The following is a 23,087-nucleotide window of genomic DNA, read 5'->3' on the forward strand; positions in this document are numbered from 1 at the left end:
TTCCGGTCACGTGACTGCAAGATCTCTATAGCCTAAGTGTTGTTGGCTAAAGAGTGTTTTTGCATAATGTAGATAACTGACATAGATCTGTTGCTTGTTATGGCTGCACTTGGAGCAGTCTGTCGGTGTCGTTGAGCAGTCTGGGCTGAAGTAAAGGTCTTTTATGCACCGAACACGTTTCGCAGCGAGATATTCCAATGGTGCCTGGCACGTTTTTTTTTTTTTAATAAAACAAAGTTGCTTTGTTGATCTGTGTTCTCATTAAAATGACAGTTTAGCAGCTCATTCAAGCAACCATGTTGCGAAGACCTTCCTGGAGGAAAATATAATAAACGCGTTGAAAACAAGAAACAATCTCAGTGCGTCAAGACTGCAGGGAAACGAAACAAGCACTCAGATGTGTTCTCTTTACCAGCGCCGGCAATTGCCTAGAGCGCAAAGTGTGCCCAGGGGCGCCAAGGGCGACCAAAACCCCACCAAAAAGGAGGGCTGGAGTTATTGAATGGAGATGTTACCAAGTGCATCAGTGGTGTACAGTGTTTTCAACCACTGTGCTGCCGAACTCTAGTACTGTGGAACACTAGTGTGCCGTGAGAGATCACCAAGTGTACCGTGGAAAATTATAGAATGACTGTATATTGTAAATATTGGCAACAGCGTTTTAGTTTCAGTCAACATTTTCTATTGGTGATGTGCCTTGAGATTTTTTCATTGAAAAAAGTGCGCCCTGGCTCATGAAAGGTTGAAAACCTTTTTTACAACACCTCTGATGCGGCTGGGGATGTAGAAATATGCGCTCTTTACCTCTGCTGTTACACTACCTGTGACAGTAGGTTCTGCTGAAAGAAGCTTTTCAAAATTAAAACTGCTGAAGACATACTTAAGGTCAACAATGAGTCAAGAACGTCTGAATGGGCTTGCTCTGATGAGCATCAACCAAGAGATCTCAAGAAAAATATCATTTGATGATATTATCAAGGAATTTGCCATTAGGAAGACCAGACGAGTCCCATTGTAATGTTACTTCAATAACAAAGTACCCATAATAGCACTTTTGTTTGAAAATACAGCCCTTTGATGTCCTAACAGGGTGCTTAAGTTGGCACAATTTAGAATTGTAGAATTTTTTATTCATTTAATTTGTTAATTCTTCAGAGATGAGTTAACTTTTAATCGCAAAAAAGAAACTAAAAATAATTTCTTGTTTATTGTCCATGCACTACACTTTGAACAGGGTGCGGAAGAGTTTTTGCCCATTATATGGAGATATGTATTGAATTTGTGTGGTCATTTTACTTTGTAACACTTTATGTGAATAATGATAATAATAACAATAATGAAAAAGATAAAAATGACTTCTTGTTTATTGTCCATGCACTGTACATTGTTTAATAGTAATAGAATAGAGTCATTAGATTAAAGTGTTATTAGAGGGTTTTTTTCGGGGGGGGGGGTTGGGGTAAAACTCAATCTCGCCTAGGGCAGCCAAAGACCTAGAGCCTGCCCTGCCTTCACTATACGAGGTACCAGCAGATAGCCTGCACCTTTTGATCTAAGTAGGCGTGGCGGGTCATAAAGGACCAGAAGTTCGTTCAGGTACTGTGGTGCGAGACCATTCAGTGCTTTGAAAGTCAATAGTAGTATTTTATAATCAATGCAAAATTTGATTGGGAGCCAGTGCAGTGTGGATAAGACAGGGGTGATGTGGTCATATTTTCTAGTTCTAGTAAGGACTCTTGCTGCTGCATTTTGAACTAACTGGAGCTTGTTTATGCACTTATTGGAACATCCAGACAGTAAGGCTCCCAATCAAATTTCGCATTGATTATAAAATACTACTATTGTAAAAGTAATCCAACCTGGAGGTAATGAAAGCATGAACTAGTTTTTCCATGTCACATAGTGACATAAAATTTCTTATCTTAGCAATATTTCTGAGATGAAAGAAAGCTATCTGGGTAATGTTATCAATGTGCGTTTCGAATGAAAGACTGGTCAATAAATCACCCCGAGGTGTTTTACTGCTGCACGTGAAGAAACAGAAAGGCCATCCAGAGTTACTGTGTAATCAGAAAACTTACTTCTAGCTGCATGTGGTCCTAGTACAAGTACTTCAGTCTTGTCAGAGTTAAGCAGAAGGAAATTAATAAGCATCCAGTGTCTAATGCCCTTTACACATTCCTCAATTCTATTAAGCTGGTGTCTCTCATCAGGTTTTGCAGAAACATACAACTGTGTGTCATCAGCATAACAGTGGAAACTAATACAATGTTTATGAATACCGTAATATCACCCAGAGGTAACATATATAAAGAAAAAAGCAGTGGACCCAAGACAGAACCTTGTGGAACACCAAACTTTACCTCAGTATGTCTAGAAATATCACCATTTATATCAACATACTGATAATGATCAGTTAAATAAGACCTGAGCCAGGAGAGTGCCGTTCCCTTAACTCCCACAACATTTTCTAGTCTATCCAGAAGAATGGAATGATCAATGGTATCAAATGTTGCACTAAGGTCAAGCAACACAAGCAGCGAGACACAGCCCTGATCAGACGCCAACAGTAGGTCGTTTACTACTTTAACCGGAGCTATCTCTGTGCTATGATGAGGTCTAAATCCTGACTGATACATTTCATGGATGCTATTCCTATGTAAATATGAGCATAACTGCTGTGCCACAGCTTTTTCAAGGATCTTGGAGATAAAGGGGAGGTTTGATAAAGGGGAGGTTTTTTAATCAGGGGTTTGATAACTGCTAGTTTAAAGGATTTGGATACATAACCAATCGTAAGAGAATAATTTATTATTTTTAGAAGCGGTTCAATTACTTCAGGTATTATCTGTTTGAATAGATGTGTAGGTAAGGGATCTAGTACACAAGTTGAGGCTTTTGATGCTGAGATTAATGAAAGTAATTCAGTTTCTTCTAGGGGAGTAAAACATTCTAATTGATGATCTGATAGTTATATTGTTAACTACAGGGTCACTTTCATTGTCTGACCTTAAATTAGTAGTTTGAATTTTTTGTTGGATATTCTCAATTTTGTCATTAAAAAAAATTCATGAAATTGTTGCTACTACATACAGTGGTGCTTGAAAGTTTGTGAACCCTTTAGAATTTTCTATATTTCTGCATAAATATGACCTAAAACATCATCAGATTTTCACACAAGTCCTAAAAGTGGATAAAGAGAACCCAGTTAAACAAATGAGACAAAAATATTATACTTGGTCATTTATTTATTGAGGAAAATGATCCAATATTACATATCTGTGAGTGGCAAAAGTATGTGAACCTCTAGGATTAGCAGTTAATTTGAAGGTGAAATTAGAGTCAGGTGTTTTCAATCAATGGGATGACAATCAGGTGTGAGTGGGCACCCTGTTTTATTTAAAGAACAGGGATCTATCAAAGTCTGATCTTCACAACACATGTTTGTGGAAGTGTATCATGGCACGAACAAAGGAGATTTCTGAGGACCTCAGAAAAAGCGTTGTTGATGCTCATCAGGCTGGAAAAGGTTACAAAACCATCTCTAAAGAGTTTGGACTCCACCAATCCACAGTCAGACAGATTGTGTACAAACAGAGGAAATTCAAGACCATTGTTACCCTCCCCAGGAGTGGTCGACCAACAAAGATCACTCCAAGAGCAAGGCGTGTAATAGTCGGCGAGGTCACAAAGGACCCCAGGGTAACTTCTAAGCAACTGAAGGCCTCTCTCACATTGGCTAATATTAATGTTCATGAGTCCACCATCAAGAGAACACTGAACAACAGTGGAGTGCATGGCAGGGTTGCAAGGAGAAAGCCACTGCTCTCCAAAAAGAACATTGCTGCTCGCCTGCAGTTTGCTAAAGATCACTTGGGAAGCCAGAAGGCTATTGGAAAAATTTTTGTGGATGGATGAGACCAAAATAGAACTTTTTGGTTTAAATGAGAAGCGTTATGTTTGGAGAAAGGAAAACACTGCATTCCAGCATAAGAACCTTATCCCATCTGTGAAACATGGTGGTGGTAGTATCATGGTTTGGGCCTGTTTTGCTGCATCTGGGCCAGGACGGCTTGCCATCATTGATGGAACAATGAATTCTGAATTATACCAGAGAATTCTAAAGGAAAATGTCAGGACATCTGTCCATGAACTGAATCTCAAGAGAAGGTGGGTCATGCAGCAAGACAATGACCCTAAGCACACAAGTCGTTCTACCAAAGAATGGTTAAAGAAGAATAAAGTTAATGTTTTGGAATGGCCAAGTCAAAGTCCTGACCTTAATCCAATCGAAATGTTGTGGAAGGACCTGAAGCGAGCAGTTCATGTGAGGAAACCCACCAACATCCCAGAGTTGAAGCTGTTCTGTACGGAGGAACGGGCTAAAATTCCTCCAAGCCAGTGTGCAGGACTGATTAACAGTTACCAGAAACGTTTAGCTGCAGTTATTGCTGCACAAGGGGGTCACACCAGATACTGAAAGCAAAGGTTCACATACTTTTGCCACTCACAGATATGTAATATTGGATCATTTTCCTCAATACATAAATGACCAAGTATAATATTTTTGTCTCATTTGTTTAACTGGGTTCTCTTTATCTACTTTTAGGACTTGTGTGAAAATCTGCTGATGTTTTAGGTCATATTTATGCAGAAATATAGAAAATTCTAAAGGGTTCACAAACTTTCAAGCACCACTGTACTACAGGTGTGCATGTGTCTATAGTGGACTTATTCCTGGTTAATTTTGCTCCAGTATTAAATAGGAATCTAGGATTATTTTTGTTATCTTCTATTAGGGAGGAGAGATATGTTGATCTCGCAGCACTAAGAGCTTTTCTATACTTCAGGAAGCTCTCCTTCCACGCTAATTTGAACACTACCAATTTTGTTTGATGCCATTTACGTTCCAATTTTCGAGTGGTCTGTTTTAATGTGCGAGTGTCATCATTATACCAGGGTGCTAATTTTTTGTCTCTGACCATTTTCCTTTTAAGAGGAGCTACATTATCTAAGGTATGGTAGAATGTTGACTCTAAGCATTCAGTTGCCTGATCAAGTTCTGCAGGGGCTGACAGTGACCCAATCAAAGTTGACAGCTCTGGGAGATCATTTATAAAGCTCTGTGCAGTAGTTGACGCGAATGTACGTTTAATACAGTAGCGTGGTGAGGTGCATATATTATTACTCAGACATATTTTGAATGAGATGAGATAATGACCTGAGATAACTTCAGACTGTGGAAGTATGACTATATTGTCTACGTTTAACCCGAATGTTAGTATTAGATCGAGGGTGTGACCACCATTATGGGTCGGTCCTATGACATTCTGATTAATCCCTACTGAATCTAAAATGGACACAAATGCTGATTTTAAAGGGTCTTCTGGGTTATCGAAGTGAATATTAAAATCTCCGACAACTAAAGCTTTGTCTAAGGAAATAACCAGATCTGAGATAAAATCTGCAAATTCAGAAAGAAACTCAGAATATGGCCCCGGGGGCCTGTAAATAATAAGCAATGGAATTAACTGGGTAGACTTATTTTTCGAGGCTACATACATTATATGAGTATGAAGAACTTCAAATGTATTAAATTTATAACCAGGTTTTTGTGTTACACCTAGATAATCATTATAAATAACCGCAACGCCTTCTCCTCTGCCACGAGGCTGGTGTATATAACTGTATCCAGGAGGACTTGCTTCATTTAATGCTATATATTCATTTGGCTTAATCCATGTTTCAGTTAAACAAAGTACATTAAACTCCTGATCAGTAATGAGTTAATTAACCATTAGCGCTTTAGATGTAAGCGAATATTTAATAGCCCCACCTTTAGATCAAAAGGTGCTGGCAGCAGCTGTACAGTCAGTATGATCTAATTTTATATTGATTAGGTTACTGGAACAAATTCTCTGAATATTTCTACTTTTTTGTTTAGCCCGGGGAACAGACACAGTCTCGATGTAGTGGACCCTGAGTGACGACTTTGTGCAGCTAGCAGACAGTCGGTTTAGCCTGTTCGTCTGCTCCCTGGCCTTGGCTCTGGATTGTCAGAAATTAACTAGGCCTGTTCCGAGACTATGACCTATGCTGCAGGAAATGAGAGCAGCACCTTCCTGAGTGGGATGGATACCGTTCCGCCCTAACAGGCCAGCAGTGCCCTCAAAATTAGCCCAATTATCTATAAAGCCCACACTATTTTCAGAGCACCACCTGGACAGCCAGCAGTTCAGCGACCATAACCTGCTGTAAGCTACATCACCACACCGTATTGGGATGGGGCCAGAGCATACTACAGCATCGGACATCGCCTTCGCTAATTTAAACACCTCTACAAAGTTACTCTTAGTAACCTCAGACTGATGAAGGCGTATATCATTAGCTCCTGCATGGATAACCATCTTTGAGAACCTGTGCTTGCCTAGGACTCTAAGATTACCTGCTATGTCCAGCACCCTGGCTCCCGGTATACAACCCCAATTCCAAAAAAGTTGGGACAAAGTACAAATTGTAAATAAAAACGGAATGCAATGATGTGGAAGTTTCAAAATTCCATATTTTATTCAGAATAGAACATAGATGACATATCAAATGTTTAAAGTGAGAAAATGTATCATTTAAAGAGAAAAATTAGGTGATTTTAAATTTCATGACAACAACACATCTCAAAAAAGTTGGGACAAGGCCATGTTTACCACTGTGAGACATCCCCTTTTCTCTTTACAACAGTCTGTAAACGTCCGGGGACTGAGGAGACAAGTTGCTCAAGTTTAGGGATAGGAATGTTAACCCATTCTTGTCTAATGTAGGATTCTAGTTGCTCAACTGTCTTAGGTCCTTTTTGTTGTATCTTCCGTTTTATGATGCGCCAAATGTTTTCTATGGGTGAAAGATCTGGACTGCAGGCTGGACAGTTCAGTACCCGGACCCTTCTTCTACGCAGCCATGATGCTGTAATTGATGCAGTATGTGGTTTGGCATCGTCATGTGGAAAAATGCAAGGTCTTTCCTGAAAGAGATGTTGTCTGGATGGGAGCATATGTTGCTCTAGAACCTGGATATACCTTTCAGCATTGATGGTGTTTTTCCAGATGTGTAAGCTGCCCATGCCACACGCACTAATGCAACCCCATACCGTCAGAGATGCAGGCTTCTGAACTGAGCACTGATAACAACTTGGGTCGTCCTTCTCCTCTTTAGTCCGAATGGCACAGCGTCCCTGATTTCCATAAAGAACTTCAAATTTTGATTCGTCTGACCACAGAACAGTTTTCCACTTTGCCACAGTCCATTTTAAAAGAACCTTGGCCCAGAGAAGACGTCTGCGCTTCTGGATCATGTTTAGATACGGCTTCTTTGAACTATAGAGTTTTAGCTGGCAACGGCGGATGGCACGGTGAATTGTGTTCACAGATAATGTTCTCTGGAAATATTCCTGAGCCCATTTTGTGATTTCCAATACAGAAGCATGCCTGTATGTGATGCAGTGCCGTCTAAGGGCCCGAAGATCACGGGCACCCAGTATGGTTTTCCGGCCTTGACCCTTATGCACAGAGATTCTTCCAGATTCTCTGAATCTTTTGATGATATTATGCACTGTAGATGATGATATGCTCAAACTCTTTGCAATTTCACACTGTCGAACTCCTTTCTGATATTGCTCCACTATTTGTCAGTGCAGAATTAGGGGGATCGGTGATCCTCTTCCCATCTTTACTTCCGAGAGCCGCTGCCACTCCAATATGCTCTTTTTATACCCAGTCATGTTAATGACCTATTGCCAATTGCCCTAATGAGTTGCAATTTGGTCCTCCAGCCGTTCCTTTTTTGTACCTTTAACTTTTCCAGCCTCTTATTGCCCCTGTCCCAACTTTTTTGAGATGTGTTGCTGTCATGAAATTTCAAATGAGCCAATATTTGGCATGAAATTTCAAAATGTCTCACTTTTGACATTTGATATGTTGTCTATGTTCTATTGTGAATACAATGTCAGTTTTTGAGATTTGTAAATTATTGCATTCCATTTTTATTTACAATTTGTACTTTGTCCCAACTTTTTTGGAATCGGGGTTGTACACCTGACTAAAGCTGCTGGTGCCCCTAAAGGCTGAGCTAATTTCACGTGCCATATGATAGAGTCCCCTATAACCAGAGCTCTTTCAGGTTTCTCAGCAGGTGCGTCACTAAGGAGAGCAAACCTGTTCGACATGTGACGCGGAGAGGAGTGGTGCTCCCCTGGGCGAGCCTCAGCGGTAGCTTTGACTCTACGCTTATGCTGCCGAGCTGTCACCCATTCGCCCTGCTGTAAAGGCTCTAATGCCGGAGTGGGGGGATTACTAACTCCACCTAGGGCATCCAGACTTTCCTCTACAGAAACTACACTGTTCTCATTCTCACTGGCCTTCTCTAAAGCCTGGACACGTGCTTCTAGCACTGTAATCTTCTCCGTCAGAGAGCTAACTAATCTGCACTTATCACAAGTAAAGCTATTGCTAATGACGGAGGAAGAATGACTAAACATCCTGCACTCAGCACACTGAACAGGCTGAAGGTGTGCCATGATGAAAGGATTCACGTACCCTCTTAATCGAAGATCTGTCGATATTAAAGCAGATCCGATGTGGATGGCCTCCGCTGGCCTTTGTCCCAGTCTCAAACAGGTTTTCCTCCAGAATTGCTCTATTTAGTGCCATCCATCTTTCCTTCAGTCCTGACTAGCTTTCCTGTCCCTGCAGATGAAAAACATCCCCATGGCATGAGGCTGCCACCACCATGCTTCACTGTAGGAATGGTGTTCTCAGGGTTTGCACCACACACGGCATTTCCCATGATGGCCAAAAAGTTCAATTTTTTCTCATTTGACCAGAGAATCTTCTTCCATGTGTTTGGGGAGTCTGCCATATGCTGTTGGGCAAACTCCAAACATTATTTTTTCAGAAATGATTTTTTTCCTGGCCACTCTTCCATAAAGCCCCACTCTGTGGAGTGTACGGCTTAAAGTGGTCCTATGGACAGATACTCCCATCTCCACTGTGGATCTTTGCAGCTCCCTCAGTGTTACCGTTGGTGTCTTTGTTGCATCTCTGATTAATGCCCTCCTTGCTCAGTCTGTGAGTTTTGGTGGGTGGCCTTCTCTTGTCAGGTTTGTAGTGGTGCCATATTCTTTCCATTTTGCTATAATGGATTTAATGGTGCTCGGTGGGATATTCAAAGTTTGGGATATTTTTTAATAACCCAACCCTGATCCATACTCCTCCACAACTTTGTCTCTGACCTGTTTGGAGGCTCCTTGGTTTTCATGTCGCTTGCTTAGTAGTGTTGCAGAGTCAGGGTCCTTCCAGAACAGGTGGATTCATACAGACATCATGTGACACTTTGATTGCACACAGGTGGATCTTAATCAACTAATTATGTGACTTATGAAGTGAATTGGTTGGACCAGCTCGTATTTAGGGGTTTCATACTTATGCACACTCCAGATTTCTGTTTTTTCATCTCAATTATTGTTTCACAATTAAAAAAAAAAAGTGCACCTTTGAAGTGGTAGGCATGTTGTGTAAATCAAATGGTGCTAACCCTCCAAAATCCATTTTAATTCTAGCTTGTAATGCAACAAAATACCAAGGGGGATGAATACTTTTGCAAGGCACTGTATACATCCAACATTTTTAAAAAGGGAATAGATCATGGAAAAACTCACTTTTTCAGTGCTTGTACTAAATTTTTTTTTTCAAAAAAATAAATATGGAGTGTCTACCAACTCAAACTCTGGGATTAGATAACCCAGTTTCTTTTGTGCTGCCAAGATCAGAAAATGCACCTGAACAAGCCAATCTGCTTTGGCTCCCCTTCTTATGTAAAGAGGGGAGCTCATTAGAATTATACCACCCTTTATCCAAATATCTCCACCCACAGCTTGAGAGAACCACATTTGCAAATGTGTGCCCCTTTTTTTTCTTCTTGCAAGCACGGGACCCGCTAACATGTTGAAGCCAGCCAAGCGCGGGAGCTGCTCTGTTGTTGGCTGCACAGACCAGCACACATCACTGCATCGGCCCCCAGCCTCAGAGGACAGAAGAGCTGAGTGGATTGGGTTTATTTTTGATAATGTCCCAGCTACAGTTGGCAAAAAGCTGTGCGCGCACTAACCACTTTGTGTCTGACTGCTTTACCAACCCAGGTTAGTACAACACAGGAACTGCAGTGAAATTATTCCTAAAACAGGGATCAAGACCAACTGTCCATGGCAAAACTGCAGATGGGTGTTTAAAATGATCATGATGGGTGTTTAGCATTAGATCTCACTAACAGCTGAGGGAATAGACATTTTTCTATAAAGTTATTAGCTGCAAGATCCACAATGCTGTTAATGCTACTAGTTTGTTAGTTGAATATCTGTAAGATTAACTTTTTCACATCAACATTCTTAAATAATGAGCGTTACTTTTGTAAAAAGTTTGATTTAAAAAAAAATATTTTACTAGGGTCGGCACGGTGGTGTAGTGGTTAGCACTGTCGCCTCACAGCAAGAAGGTCCGGGTTCGAGCCCCGTGGCCGGCGAGGGCCTTTCTGTGTGGAGTTTGCATGTTCTCCCTGTGTCCGCGTGGGTTTCCTCCGGGTGCTCCGGTTTCCCCCACAGTCCAAAGACATGCAGGTTAGGGTAACTGGTGACTCTAAATTGAGCGTAGGTGTGAATGTGAGTGTGAATGGTTGTCTGTGTCTATGTGTCAGCCCTGTGATGACCTGGCGACTTGTCCAGGGTGTACCTCGCCTTTCACCCGTAGTCAGCTGGGATAGGCTCCAGCTTGCCTGCGACCCTGTAGAACAGGATAAAGCGGCTAGAGATAATGAGTTGAGATGAATGAGATATTTTTACTAAAAAAAAAAAAGCCTCTCTTATGCTGTTTTAGCATGATCTGGATAGTCAGGCTGATTTTGAGGCGGTGCCTTTAAATTTAAATATCTCCCCTCTGATTGGCCATCATCCAACCTTGTCATCCACACCTACAGACTGTTTGCAAAAGCAAAGCTATTTACATATTTAAAATTTAACCACACACCCAAGATCAGACTGTGCTGTGGTACAGGGTTTTTATACCATGCGAAAACAGCATGAGGGGAAAGAAAAAAAAGGGGCGGAAAAAAAACCTTTAAAGACTTTGCAAAAGCATCAAATAATAATAAACAACTGAAAAGGGGTATAATGCATCCTTTCAATCAAGTCTGTGTGGGAAAACTGTATAGAGAAACTAAGATGGCACTGAAACCTATATTGTAGGTTTACATGACAACACACCCAATAAATGGGTGTACAAAAACTGGCAACGCTGTACAATGTGTTGATAGCACAAAGAATAACAAACACACCTTTTTGGGAAGAAACTATAATTTCCTTTTTATGTAGAATTTTACACATGCAAATGTACAAGTTTACCGTCCTATGAAAGGGGGTGTGCATTTTTTTTTGCTGATATTCAGAAAATACAATTAATATTTATTTCTATGATGTATCAAAAACAAACAAAATTACACATTAAAAGTAATCTAATAGCAGTTTCTGGAGCAAGGTTACAAACACTCCCAAATTACATAACAAATGGTCATACATTTCTCTCCTCCTCCGCAAGTGTACAGGTGAAAAAGATCTGGAGTAGGCAAAGCTGGAGCGTTACAGACAAATCTCACAAAAAACTAAAATCGCTACAAAAAGAGCTATAGGCATGCAATAAAAAGATAACCATGACTGTAAAACTGTACAAAAACTCTCTCCAAGCTGTCAGAGAGAGACCACATTGCTGAACAAATAAAAAGGAGTTACTTCCTACATATGTAGATCTGTATAACTGTTGCCTGTTGTGTGTGAAAGTGACTTCTGGAATTTTGAGAGATAATTAAAAGTGATGAAGAATAAAAGATGAACATGTAACCACCTAAATGCGGTCACAGTGGAGTCAGTGCGCGCATTCAAAACCTCTGAAGTGCTGAAGATTAAAAAAAAGTAGAAAAAAAATTCGCAAGTGAAAATATTTTGAACATGGGCAAATGTTAACCAACATTTCTTATGAAATTATTCGAAATATTCAGCCTGGTTTTAGATGTTTAGATGAGAAATAAACATGTAAAATTAGAAAAATTATCTGCCAAGTCTTTGAACAAGACTGTCAAGTTTGAAATGATCAAATCTGTTCATACACAATTCTACGAATCATATACTTTGTTTGCTGTAATCTTATAATCGGAAATACTAGTCAAATACTAATGACTAGATTCAAGAAATTCAGCTGCTAAGATTGACACGCACTGCAAAAAAAAATATGACAGTTAACCGACGCATTTACGCGAGTCAGCCACATGACAAAATTTGGATCACAGAACATCAAGGGGGCCAAAAATGTGTGTACGTCAAGAAATTCTCTTAGCATTTTAAGAAGTTGCTTGGCGCAATCATCGTCCATGGATCACCCTGAAATGATATCTAAATCTAAAATTAAAAACATCAGCGACAAACTGGTTCGTTCAGGTAGACCTGAGAATAAATGATAGAAAACAAAGCTACAAGAGTGAAGGAATAAGTGAGGTACTCAGAACTTAAGGCTAAAAACTGTCAATGCTGATAGCTACTGAAGAACGGCATTAACCCATTAGCAATGTGGAAAAGGCTCTAACATAAGAAACTACTGAATGGATGTGCAATAAAAAGACAGATACTTAGATTATTCCCCCAATATGGCAGCTTTACTGGGGGGAACACAGGAAGAGATTTACATGGCTCGAGTGAGCTACATACTGTCCAGCTACATTGACACGTTCTCTTATCCTTGACATGATGAATTCAGATTAAAAAAAATAATAATAATAATATAAAATAAATGATATGGCGAAGGAGCTTGACTACATATGGCCCCATTTAAGTGCACATCATGACAAAAATGATTATAATAAACTAAGAATAGGTACAGGCTTCTAAAGCATTTGATAGGAAGGTGAACCAGACACTCATCTGTAATATTCATGTCTGCATGCCTCATAGGAGGCGCTGTTTTGCCTGCAGGACAAACAGATCGCACAGACCACATCTCCAAGTGGTCCAAACTTGCATAGATAGTGCACTAGACTTAAATTAGGACAAATCAAAACAGTCTTGAAATCAGCCAGAGTTTATAATCCCTGCCACAATTACAGTGACTGCATTATTTTTTGATGGAAATTTCCTGTTTCAAGTCACACCAATGAAATGCACATGCAAGTTTCCAACCATCTGACTCGAGATATATTGGGCTGTACATTTTGTTGTTGTTGTTACATAAGCACTGTTTAATACACACCGAGAGGAGGACTGTAACAATAATTGTGGCACTGGTTGCACTGCTCTTTTCCAGGGATCTGTTTAAAGGCGGGCCAGAAGGTTTGAACATTGCTGATTTAAAATATTTTTGGTGCTCGTGATATTGGGCCGTTTCACGACATGCTTCGGTGAATTTGGTAAAGTGCTTTGTGAGGAATTTCACATGCTGTAAGAAAACTTAACCTAACCTGATCCAATGAGACAGAAGAAGAACCAAAACTCTACTTGCAATTAGTTTGGTAATGGCATGTAACATATTAACAGAGACTCTCCTGCTAATAGCAGCAATGCTGATGTGAGAGTTGGGTGAGCTCACCCTTGTGTTACTTAGAACAAGAAAACATGATAAAGGAAAGACCATGCTGTACATTTGATGAAAAGACCCGACTCACACAGCAAGCTATGAAGTGACCAAAGAGCCCCTTGTGTGTCCAGGTTAAGAGTGAGAAACCGGTAAAGTATTGAAGGACCCAAGTGCTACTATACGCACACGGAGTACAGTGTGAGTATGTATTTCATTAATGAGTCCTCCACAAGCAGATCCACTATATCCCAAAACCCCCAGCTAGAACAGGCATCAAGCTAAACAAGTCACATCCCCGAGGAATCAGAACACCCCGAGTGTGCACGACTGGCGACTCCACCGCTCCCATGTACCGCGTTACATCCAGCACATGTGTAAGGTCTTGCTTGGTGTCGTCATGCCAGCGTGCCTGCTATCTGCCTCCTGGAACCAAGCCAAGTTGTGGCATGAGATGTGTCACAGCGCTGGCTTCAAATGCGCTCCAAGCTGGAGTGTGTGGGGGAGAGGAAAAAAGAAAACAAAAGGAGATAGCAGTCTTGGTGTCCGTTAAGTTGGTAAGGGGTCGTCGTCCCCTTTGCTGCACTTACACTTGCAGCACAGCACGAACGGTGTGGCCAGCAGCAGGAACGGAGACGCTACCAGCAAGAGCAGGCCGAACCCAGCAAAGATGCCAATGACCTGGAAATGCACACACAAGAGGGTCAAGATCGTCTTTAGACAAAACAAGCAGAACACAAAACTTCAACCTAAAGCTCTAATACAAAGGTGTTAAAAATCAAATTCTGACCAGGTCACATCAACATTTTCATGAGCTCATGAAGGACCAGAAATAAACTAAAGGCTGTTTATTTTATATTGTAGACTTATCTATTAGCACCGCGAGTTAGTGTGTCCACTTCTCGATCGGGAGATCGCGAGTTCTACTCGCGGTCGGGTCATACAAAAGACCATCATAAAATTGGTACTGGTAGGTTTTCTTCACCTCTGGCCCTCACCATCTCGAGATCAGTCCCCCTGTGTCACCCAGACGTCTGGGGGTGAGTCGCGAAAGACAGACAGGAACCCCATGAGTTCGCAATCTTTATTCACAAGTCCCCCCCGAGACGAGAGTATTGAGGTATTTCACCTGACGTCACAGGGTCACGTGACGCCCCGGTGTCCGCCATTTTGAAGGTCAAGCTAGCTAATGTCAACAACATAGTAGCTAGTATGTTACTGTAGCAATGTTTACGTTCAGTCATTTGGATGACTGTTAAAACCTTTCAGTCTCAAGTTTTTCCTTTACTGTATTTATTAGTTTACTGTAATTATGATCCGGCAGCTATTTACACCGGATCCAGTGTAAATATCTGCCGGAGCGCGCTCCGGCTTGCTCCCCCTCAAATTAAGCAGCACGCTCCAGCTTGCTCCCGGAGTGCTCCGGCCGAGGTTCCGGAGCGCGCTCTGGCTTGCTCCCCCTCAAATTAAGCAGCGCGCTCCGGCTTGCTCCCTACACTGGATCCGGTGTAAATAGCTGCCGGATCATAATTACAGTAAACGAAAAACTTGAGACTGAAAGGTTTTAACAGTCATCCAAATGACTGAACGTAAACATTGCTACAGTAACATACCAGCTATGATGTTGTTGACATTAGCTAGTGCTAACAGCTAGCTGCTAGTACACTGCTACAACACAGACACCGACCCTAATAATACAGTTCTTGGTCATTGCCTGGTAACAGCAAATTTATAACGGGCCATGTCTCAACAGACTAAGAAGTGATTTCAATGACATTTAATAACATTTTGTTTATCCTGAGGACCGAAAGTAAATGAAAATGTGAATAAACCTTAGGTGTAATAAGATGGCGACCACCGGCTCCAGGGACGACCCGCTGATGTAGGCATGTTACCCAGCCTGACACAAAATATTTGTAGGCATCCAAACTCTTGTACGCTTTCAGATCAATACCTGTGTATGGCGATGGGTTTTTAACGACATAGGTATACAGATCATGTGGGCCGAAGTCAGGTAAAGACGAGGGCTTCGTGTACTTCCGTACGTCAGTGAACAATCCTGGTGGAAACAGGTAAACGTCGTTCTCTAAGCCTACTAACCTCAATTTTTGCAAATACCTCTCCCTCTGCTCGCCCTGTAAATGCCCTACGTCACTGGATAGTGAAGGTGTTTTCTGCATCTCGCTCCTTTTTCTTTTATGTTTTTCGTCTGTCGCCCTCCTCACATTCAAACTGATTCGAGCCGTGACGTCCAAAATGGCAGCCTAACGATGCATCACATGACTTGGTCACGTGGGTGAAAAACCTCAATACAAGGGGTTTTGTGCGTGTGTGAGAGTGAGTGAAACCTTGGATCAAGCAGAAGCAATATATTTCATATCAACGGATGTTTTTTAACAACTCAGCATTTACGCACGTCAAAGCATGAGATGTTTTTTACGACAATTTTAAACAAAGACATGTTTATGTCTAGTCTAGCAAAGAAGTGTGTGTCTTCTCCACTGGAGGAAGGTCACACAGTAACTTGGTACACAGTTACACAGGAAACAGAAGGTCACAGAAGAATTCAATGCCTTCTAGCTGAAATAGTAAAATAGAACAGAACAATATTAAAGAATAAATCCTTACAATTTTGTTACAAAATAAATTACTGCCTTCTTGGTCAAGAATAAATACTTACAATTATTTATCCTTACAAAGGAATAAAACCTTACAGGTACTGACTGCCGTCTGGCAAGGCACGCTGCAATAAAGATGAGAGTGGGGAGTCAAACTCTTGTGGTTACCGGAGGACCAGCCCCCCACTGTAACCCTAACTATGTACGGTAATAGGCGAAAGACCGGGGGCTACAGAAACAGAGATCGGCGCCGCCTAATGTGCCATACGGTGCGGGAAAGACTTTAGACTCAATTATATTGAATCTATTGATTCGATAACTTTTCCAAATATCAAAAACCAAAAAAAAAAAAAAAATGTTAAGAAAGAGTTAAAAAGAATTGTTCTTAGGTCTCCAATCTTTTGTCATCTCATCTTCACGCTTCATCAAGGTGTTTTTTTTTTAAACAGATAAAAGGTCTGTACCCTGGGTGATGCATGTCAGGTTTTGGAGTCAACCACTGAAATCACACTGAAGGCCAACACCAGATGTGTTTCTGAGTTGTGTTTAAACGCAGGTCTGAAACCAGTCCAGCGTACAGGCAACAATTTGACCAAAGTTTCAGCCCGGTGAGATGCAAACCCATGCTCCAGCGTAGTCATGTGTACTTGTCTAGATATTACTGGTCTGGTGTGAAAATATTAAGCTGTAGTCCGACTACTACTACGACGTGTTACTAGTTACTACTATTCCTCATTTCAATATTATTTTTGAATGAACCAAGGCAGCAGCCTGTATTCAGCCTCGAGTTTGACGTGCTCCAAAATCTGCTAAGACCTGATAATTAAACTGCCCCAATATATTTTGGGTTGTCCTGCAGAATGTCATCTAAAATGGTGCCACAAACCGAGTGACTGCAAAGGACAAATTTTCACCCGTCACCTAGGGACGCTCAAGAGCTGCGCATGGCTCATTCTGAATTCACAGCAACTTGATTTGGCTTCACGTAACTGACCACAAATGTTCTCAGGAGATCAGGATTCATAAACATAGCATGAGAAAAGATAAATCTTGGTATTTCCTTTTATAAACACAACTTCTCATTCCCACCTCCTCTTAAAGGAAAATCCTGGAGTTTTTTTTTTTTTTAAACCTGAACACTATCTTTTGGTTCAAATATTGATCAGGGACAAAAGAAACTGAAATCAGTCCAGTATCGAGTTAGAATGCTGTAACCGGCAACCACAAAACAGCTACACCATGTAATTCTACGGGGGAATCGTCTGCAAGGAAACTACTTGTTTTCACCACTGACAGGCTCATATGATTATTAAAAGTGTCCGACAACATGGAAAGCATTCCAACAGAGACACGGTTGTGTCCATTTTCCTCAATAACTAAAGAAACTGTAGAAAATGACTGCTCTACACTCAGTGTTTTACCTTTCTCTTGTTCCAGTCTCTGATGCAGAGCCACACTCAGGGCCTGGATTTGATTCTCGTATGGGGGCCGTTTTCTGATGTTTACAAAAGGGATCCTTTTCCATGTCAAATCAGCTTAATAGTTGAGTATTGGTTTGGAAATAGACTTCTTCACAAATTGTGTGTGACTTTTTTTGTAAGCATCAGAAAACAGCTCCCGTGTGATAATCATTTCGCAACTGAACATTAGAGCATTATAACTCATTATATAGCACAAGCTACTTCCGGTAAAATCACGCGCTCTGATTGGTTCCTTGGCAGGCAGCATTTTCTTGTAATGCTCGTGGGTGATTACGGCCTCTCTTTCCAAGGCGCCGGCTTTCAACGTTGCACAAAACAAAAGCCGCCAAAAAAAAAAAAAAAAAAATGGAAATCAAAACGGAATTAAAAAAAATGGCCGAAATACAAAAGACAAAAGGGGTGTTCACACGGCAACTTTTACTCCGGTGTAGCACCGGGGCTGCCCCGGTAGAGCGCTCACACGGTACAAAGTTATACCGGTGTAGCCCCTGAAAGCTGCTTAAACCGGTGCAAATCTAACCCTGCTCGGGAGGTGGTTTAAGAAATTTACTCCGGAGTAAATGCTAGTGTTCAGGGCAACACCGATATAAAATGGGACGTCTGAACGCTACAGGGGTAGACTCGCTACGCGGGAGGAGAGTTGATTACATACGGGCATTGCATAATTTGCATCCTGGTATTTTGCGCTTCCAAAATGGCGAATATCAATAACAACAGAACTGCGTGTCTTCATCCACGTTGTTTTCCCGGCGCTTGGTGATGCCATGACAACCAGGAAAAGGAAGTACATTTTCACGCATGCGCATATTTCATTTTCGCATTATTACTATCGTATAGCACGGTCACAAAAACTGCCGTGTGAACGCAAGTGGGGCTGCACCAGTGCTAACACGCTTTTCTCTAGTAAGCAGGTTTGTGACGTGTGAACGCTCCACAAAATTTACACCGGTGTAAGATATATCGCAACAAAATACATCGGTGCAGCATCGATGCAAATATGTGCCGTGTGAACACCCCTAAAGTGTCACTGATGGCCCTTTTCCACTACCCTTTTTCAGCTCACTTCAGCCCGACACGGCTCGCGTTTCGACTACCTTAGAGCAGCACGACTCAGCTCGCTTCAGCCCTGCTTAGCACCCAAAACTCGCACCGTTTTGGAGTGGGGCTGAAGTGAGCCAAACCGAGCCGAGTGGGGCTAGGGGCGTGAGGAGACACTCCCCTGTGCACTGATTGGTGAGGAGGAGTGTCCTCACACGCCCACACACGCCCCGCGAGCACGCTGGGATCTGTAAACACCGTAAACCCGGAAGAATTACGAAAACTTCTGAAGCCTTATGCACCTCGCCTCATCTATACGCTCTTGCCAGTATCTGTTGGCGTTGTCGGTGACAACAAGCCACAGCACCAAGACCAGCAACACTAACGACTCCATGTCCTCCATGTTTGTTTACTATCCGGGTCGTGAGACTACAGCTTAAAAGATCACTGATGTCACTGTTTGCGCCGCCTAACATCACGTGACATCCACCCACTTTCGCTAACTCCACCCAACGTGTCCACCCACTTCCAGCCAGCACGGTTCAGCGCGGTTGTAGTCGAAATGCAACTCCAACAGCCCCGCTCAGCTCGACTCAGCACGGCACGGCTCAGCCCAACTCAGCCGCGTTGGTAGTGGAAAAGCGGCATTAGTTATTTAAGAAATGAGCAATGAAGAGCATTCAGAAACCACTAACAGAAATTCAGTTTTGAAACTCAGTCATTTATTCTGCACGCGTGACTCAACTACGTTACAAATATGACACGACTGAAAGCAGAGTCACGCCTCATTATAATGACAGTCTATTTTAATCTCAGAAATAAAAAAAAAAAAAAAAAGCCATATAATAAATTCTGTTAACCTCGCTTACTCTGTCTTGACAGTACGGACCGAATGGCTCTGTCTGCACTGTCAAGACCTCGGTCTTGATATTTTCCTGAAAAGACCTCGTGCTCAGTTAATACTGGACTGATTACAATCGTTTTTGTCCCTAGTAAAATATCTGGACCCAAATAGATGGGAAACCAGGGCCCAGATTAAAAATAAATAAATAAATAAACAAACCCCTCTTAATTTGATCACAAATGACTTTAAATTCTAATTGATAGGCAGAGGGTGGGGTCATGGAAAGGAAATACAGAGTATCAGTAAAATGTCCTGCAGCTCTGCTGACTGAAGAAGGTGCAGTCGCAGCACTGTAGAGAGTAATGTAGCAGTGTCAGTCTGGTCCAACGCCGTCTCACTCACGGACTCCAAACTCCCTGTCGAGCAACAGATGGCTCTGCGCAAAGCGACTTCAGCCCTTCCCTTTAGATGTGGATGGAAGCACTAAAAAGTTGATCTGGACTCGAGGCAGTGTTCAACATTGCACGCAGTTCAAGTTTGTGCAGCTACTAAACACTACTGCGGTCTGTGTGGCATTTCAACATTTATTTAATAGGGAAAGTAACTTCAGATCTTTAAACAAACTTTTTTCCCCAAACTTTATTTGTGCAGTTCTCTTTCTATTTCTTGCTGAGATCATTAACTCATGTCACGAAAAGAAGATGAATATAAAATAAAAAAATATAAAAATAAACCTGATCTGACATGCACTAGGAAAGTTGTGTTATGTTATGCTTGGCACAGAATACAAGAGAATGCCAAAGTTTATCCAAAATAGACAGACTATTTCCATAAGCCATTTTTCTGGGTGCACTTTTCCCAGGTCTGTAACTTGGTGCCTTTAAATGTCATACTTTACTTCACTTTCCACAATTACATAAGAAGCCTGGATAATATACTGTATAAAGACGAAAGCACAGCAGGGTGTGTAGCTATAATAATAAAATCCTCTAAAAATAGCAGCTTTTGTCATTTCTTCCCCAACGCCTGATAAAGCCTCTTCTTGCCTTAATAACAGCAGTAATCCTGCCAGGTAATGAGTTTAGCGCATGCTTCTACTATCTGGGTACACCGTTTTGTTCGAGTTCAAGGTATGGGACTTGATTTTGCAGTTCCAACTGCCGTTTTCAAAAAAATCCCAGAACTTTTTCATTGGGACTGAGGTCCAGTGATTTGGCGAGCCAGCCCCAGTGTCCCCACAGATCTGGCCCAACACATCCTACAGTGCTGAGCTCTGCTTGGACATGAAGCCCCCCCCCAAAAAAAAAAAAACAGAATCTGACCAACAGCTAGGGTTGGGAACAGAAACCTGTTTCCAAATGAGAACTGAATTTAAAATGCCAGGTACTAGGTACCGGTTTTTTAAATAAATAATAAAAAAAATTATAGAATTTCGGTTCTGCAATAACCCATTTATTGCAAATAAAGGCTACGCATGCAAGGACGTACATAGCAATATGCCAGAATGGCTGTGTGAATAAAATCACACATCAATGCAACAGCATGTCGAGTTGTTTAGATACAGTGGTGCTTGAAAGTTTGTGAACCCTTTAGAATTTTCTATTTCTGCATAAATAGGACCTAAAACATCATCAGATTTTCACACAAGTCCTAAAAGTAAATAAAGAGAACCCAGTTAAACAAATGAGACAAAATTATTATACTTGGTCATTTATGTATTGAAGAAAATGATCGAATATTACATATCTGTGAGTGGCAAAAGTATGTGAACCTTTGCTTTCAGTATCTGGTGTGACCCCCTTGTGCAGCAATAACTGCAACTAAACGTTTCCGGTAACTGTTGATCAGTCCTGCACACCGGCTTGGAGGAATTTTAGCCCATTCCTCCGTACAGAACAGCTTCAACTCTGGGATGTTGGTGGGTTTCCTCACATGAACTGCTCGCTTCAGGTCCTTCCACAACATTTCGATTGGATTAAGCTCAGGACTTTGACTTGGCCATTCCAAAACATTAACTTTATTCTTCTTTAACCATTCTTTGGTAGAATGACTTGTGTGCTTAGGGTCGTTGTCTTGCTGCATGACCCACCTTCTCGAGATTCAGTTCATGGACAGATGTCCTGACATTTTCCTTTAGAATTCTCTGGTATAATTCAGAATTCATTGTTCCATCAATGATGGCAAGCCGTCCTGGCCCAGATGCAGCAAAACAGGCCCAAACCATGATACTACCACCACCATGTTTCACAGATGGGATAAGGTTCTTATGCTGGGATACAGTGTTTTCCTTTCTCCAAACATAACGCTTCTCATTTAAACCAAAAAGTTCTATTTGTCTCATCCGTCCACAAAACATTTTTCCAATAGCCTTCTGGCTTGTCCACGTGATCTTGAGCAAACTGCAGATGAGCAGCAATGTTCTTTTTGGAGAGCAGTGGCTTTCTCCTTGCAACCCTGCCATGCACACCATTGTTGTTCAGTGTTCTCCTGATGGTGGAATCATGAACATTAACATTAGCCAATGTGAGAGAGGCCTTCAGTTGCTTAGAAGTTATCCTGGGGTCCTTTGTGACCTCATCGACTATTACACGCCTTGCTCTTGGAGTGATCTTTGGTCGACCACTCCTGGGGAGGGTAACAATGGTCTTGAATTTCCTCCATTTGTACACAATCTGTGACTGTGGATTGGTGGAGTCCAAACTCTTTAGAGATGGTTTTATAACCTTTTCCAGCCTGATGAGCATCAACAACACTTTTTCTGAGGTCCTCAGAAATCTCCTTTGTTCGTGCCATGATACACTTCCACAAACATGTGTTGTGAAGATCAGACTTTGATAGATCCCTGTTCTTTAAATAAAACAGGGTGCCCACTCACACCTGATTGTCATCCCATTGATTGAAAACACCTGACTCTAATTTCACCTTCAAATTAACTGCTAATCCTAGAGGTTCACATACTTTTGCCACTCACAGATATGTAATATTGGATTATTTTCCTCAATAAATAAATGACCAAGTATAATATTTTTGTCTCATTTGTTTAACTGGGTTCTCTTTATCTACTTTTAGGACTTGTGTGAAAATCTGATGTTTTAGGTCATATTTATGCAGAAATACAGAAAATTCTAAAGGGTTCACAAACTTTCAAGCACCACTGTATGAGCTTGTATGCATAGCTAAGGTCAAAAAGTTGCGTTTTGTTATCTAAAAACATTTGACTTTTTTAAAACTATTTTGCATCCGAATTGATAAGATTCAAAGGGTGCCAAACCCTACCAACAACCGTCCATCCGTTTTTACATTAGTAATTCTCGTTCAGGTCTACAACTTCCTGTTATTGGCAAATACATTTCCCCACCTTTTCACCATCAAAGCACAGACATTTTCCTGACTCACCGCTGGTCACAGTTACCCCATGTTTTCACCTCTGCTCACTAAAGTCTTTCTACAGTTG

General features: G+C 41.4%; 1 protein-coding gene across 2 annotated transcripts in view; it reads right to left on the reverse strand.

Moving 5' to 3' along the window:
• Positions 1 to 11,374: 11,374 nt before the first annotated feature.
• rnf144aa (ring finger protein 144aa) overlaps positions 11,375 to 23,087 on the reverse strand; it is an 88,181-nt gene continuing 76,468 nt past the window's right edge. For both annotated transcript variants that reach the window (XM_060934112.1, XM_060934111.1), the window contains exon 8: positions 11,375 to 14,333. In XM_060934112.1, the coding sequence (XP_060790095.1) occupies positions 14,202 to 14,333 (132 nt within the window). In that variant the 3' untranslated portion in view covers positions 11,375 to 14,201. The remainder of the gene's footprint in view (positions 14,334 to 23,087) is intronic.

Source organism: Neoarius graeffei, chromosome 11, assembly GCF_027579695.1.
Source record: "Neoarius graeffei isolate fNeoGra1 chromosome 11, fNeoGra1.pri, whole genome shotgun sequence".
Classification (NCBI taxonomy): domain Eukaryota; kingdom Metazoa; phylum Chordata; class Actinopteri; order Siluriformes; family Ariidae; genus Neoarius; species Neoarius graeffei.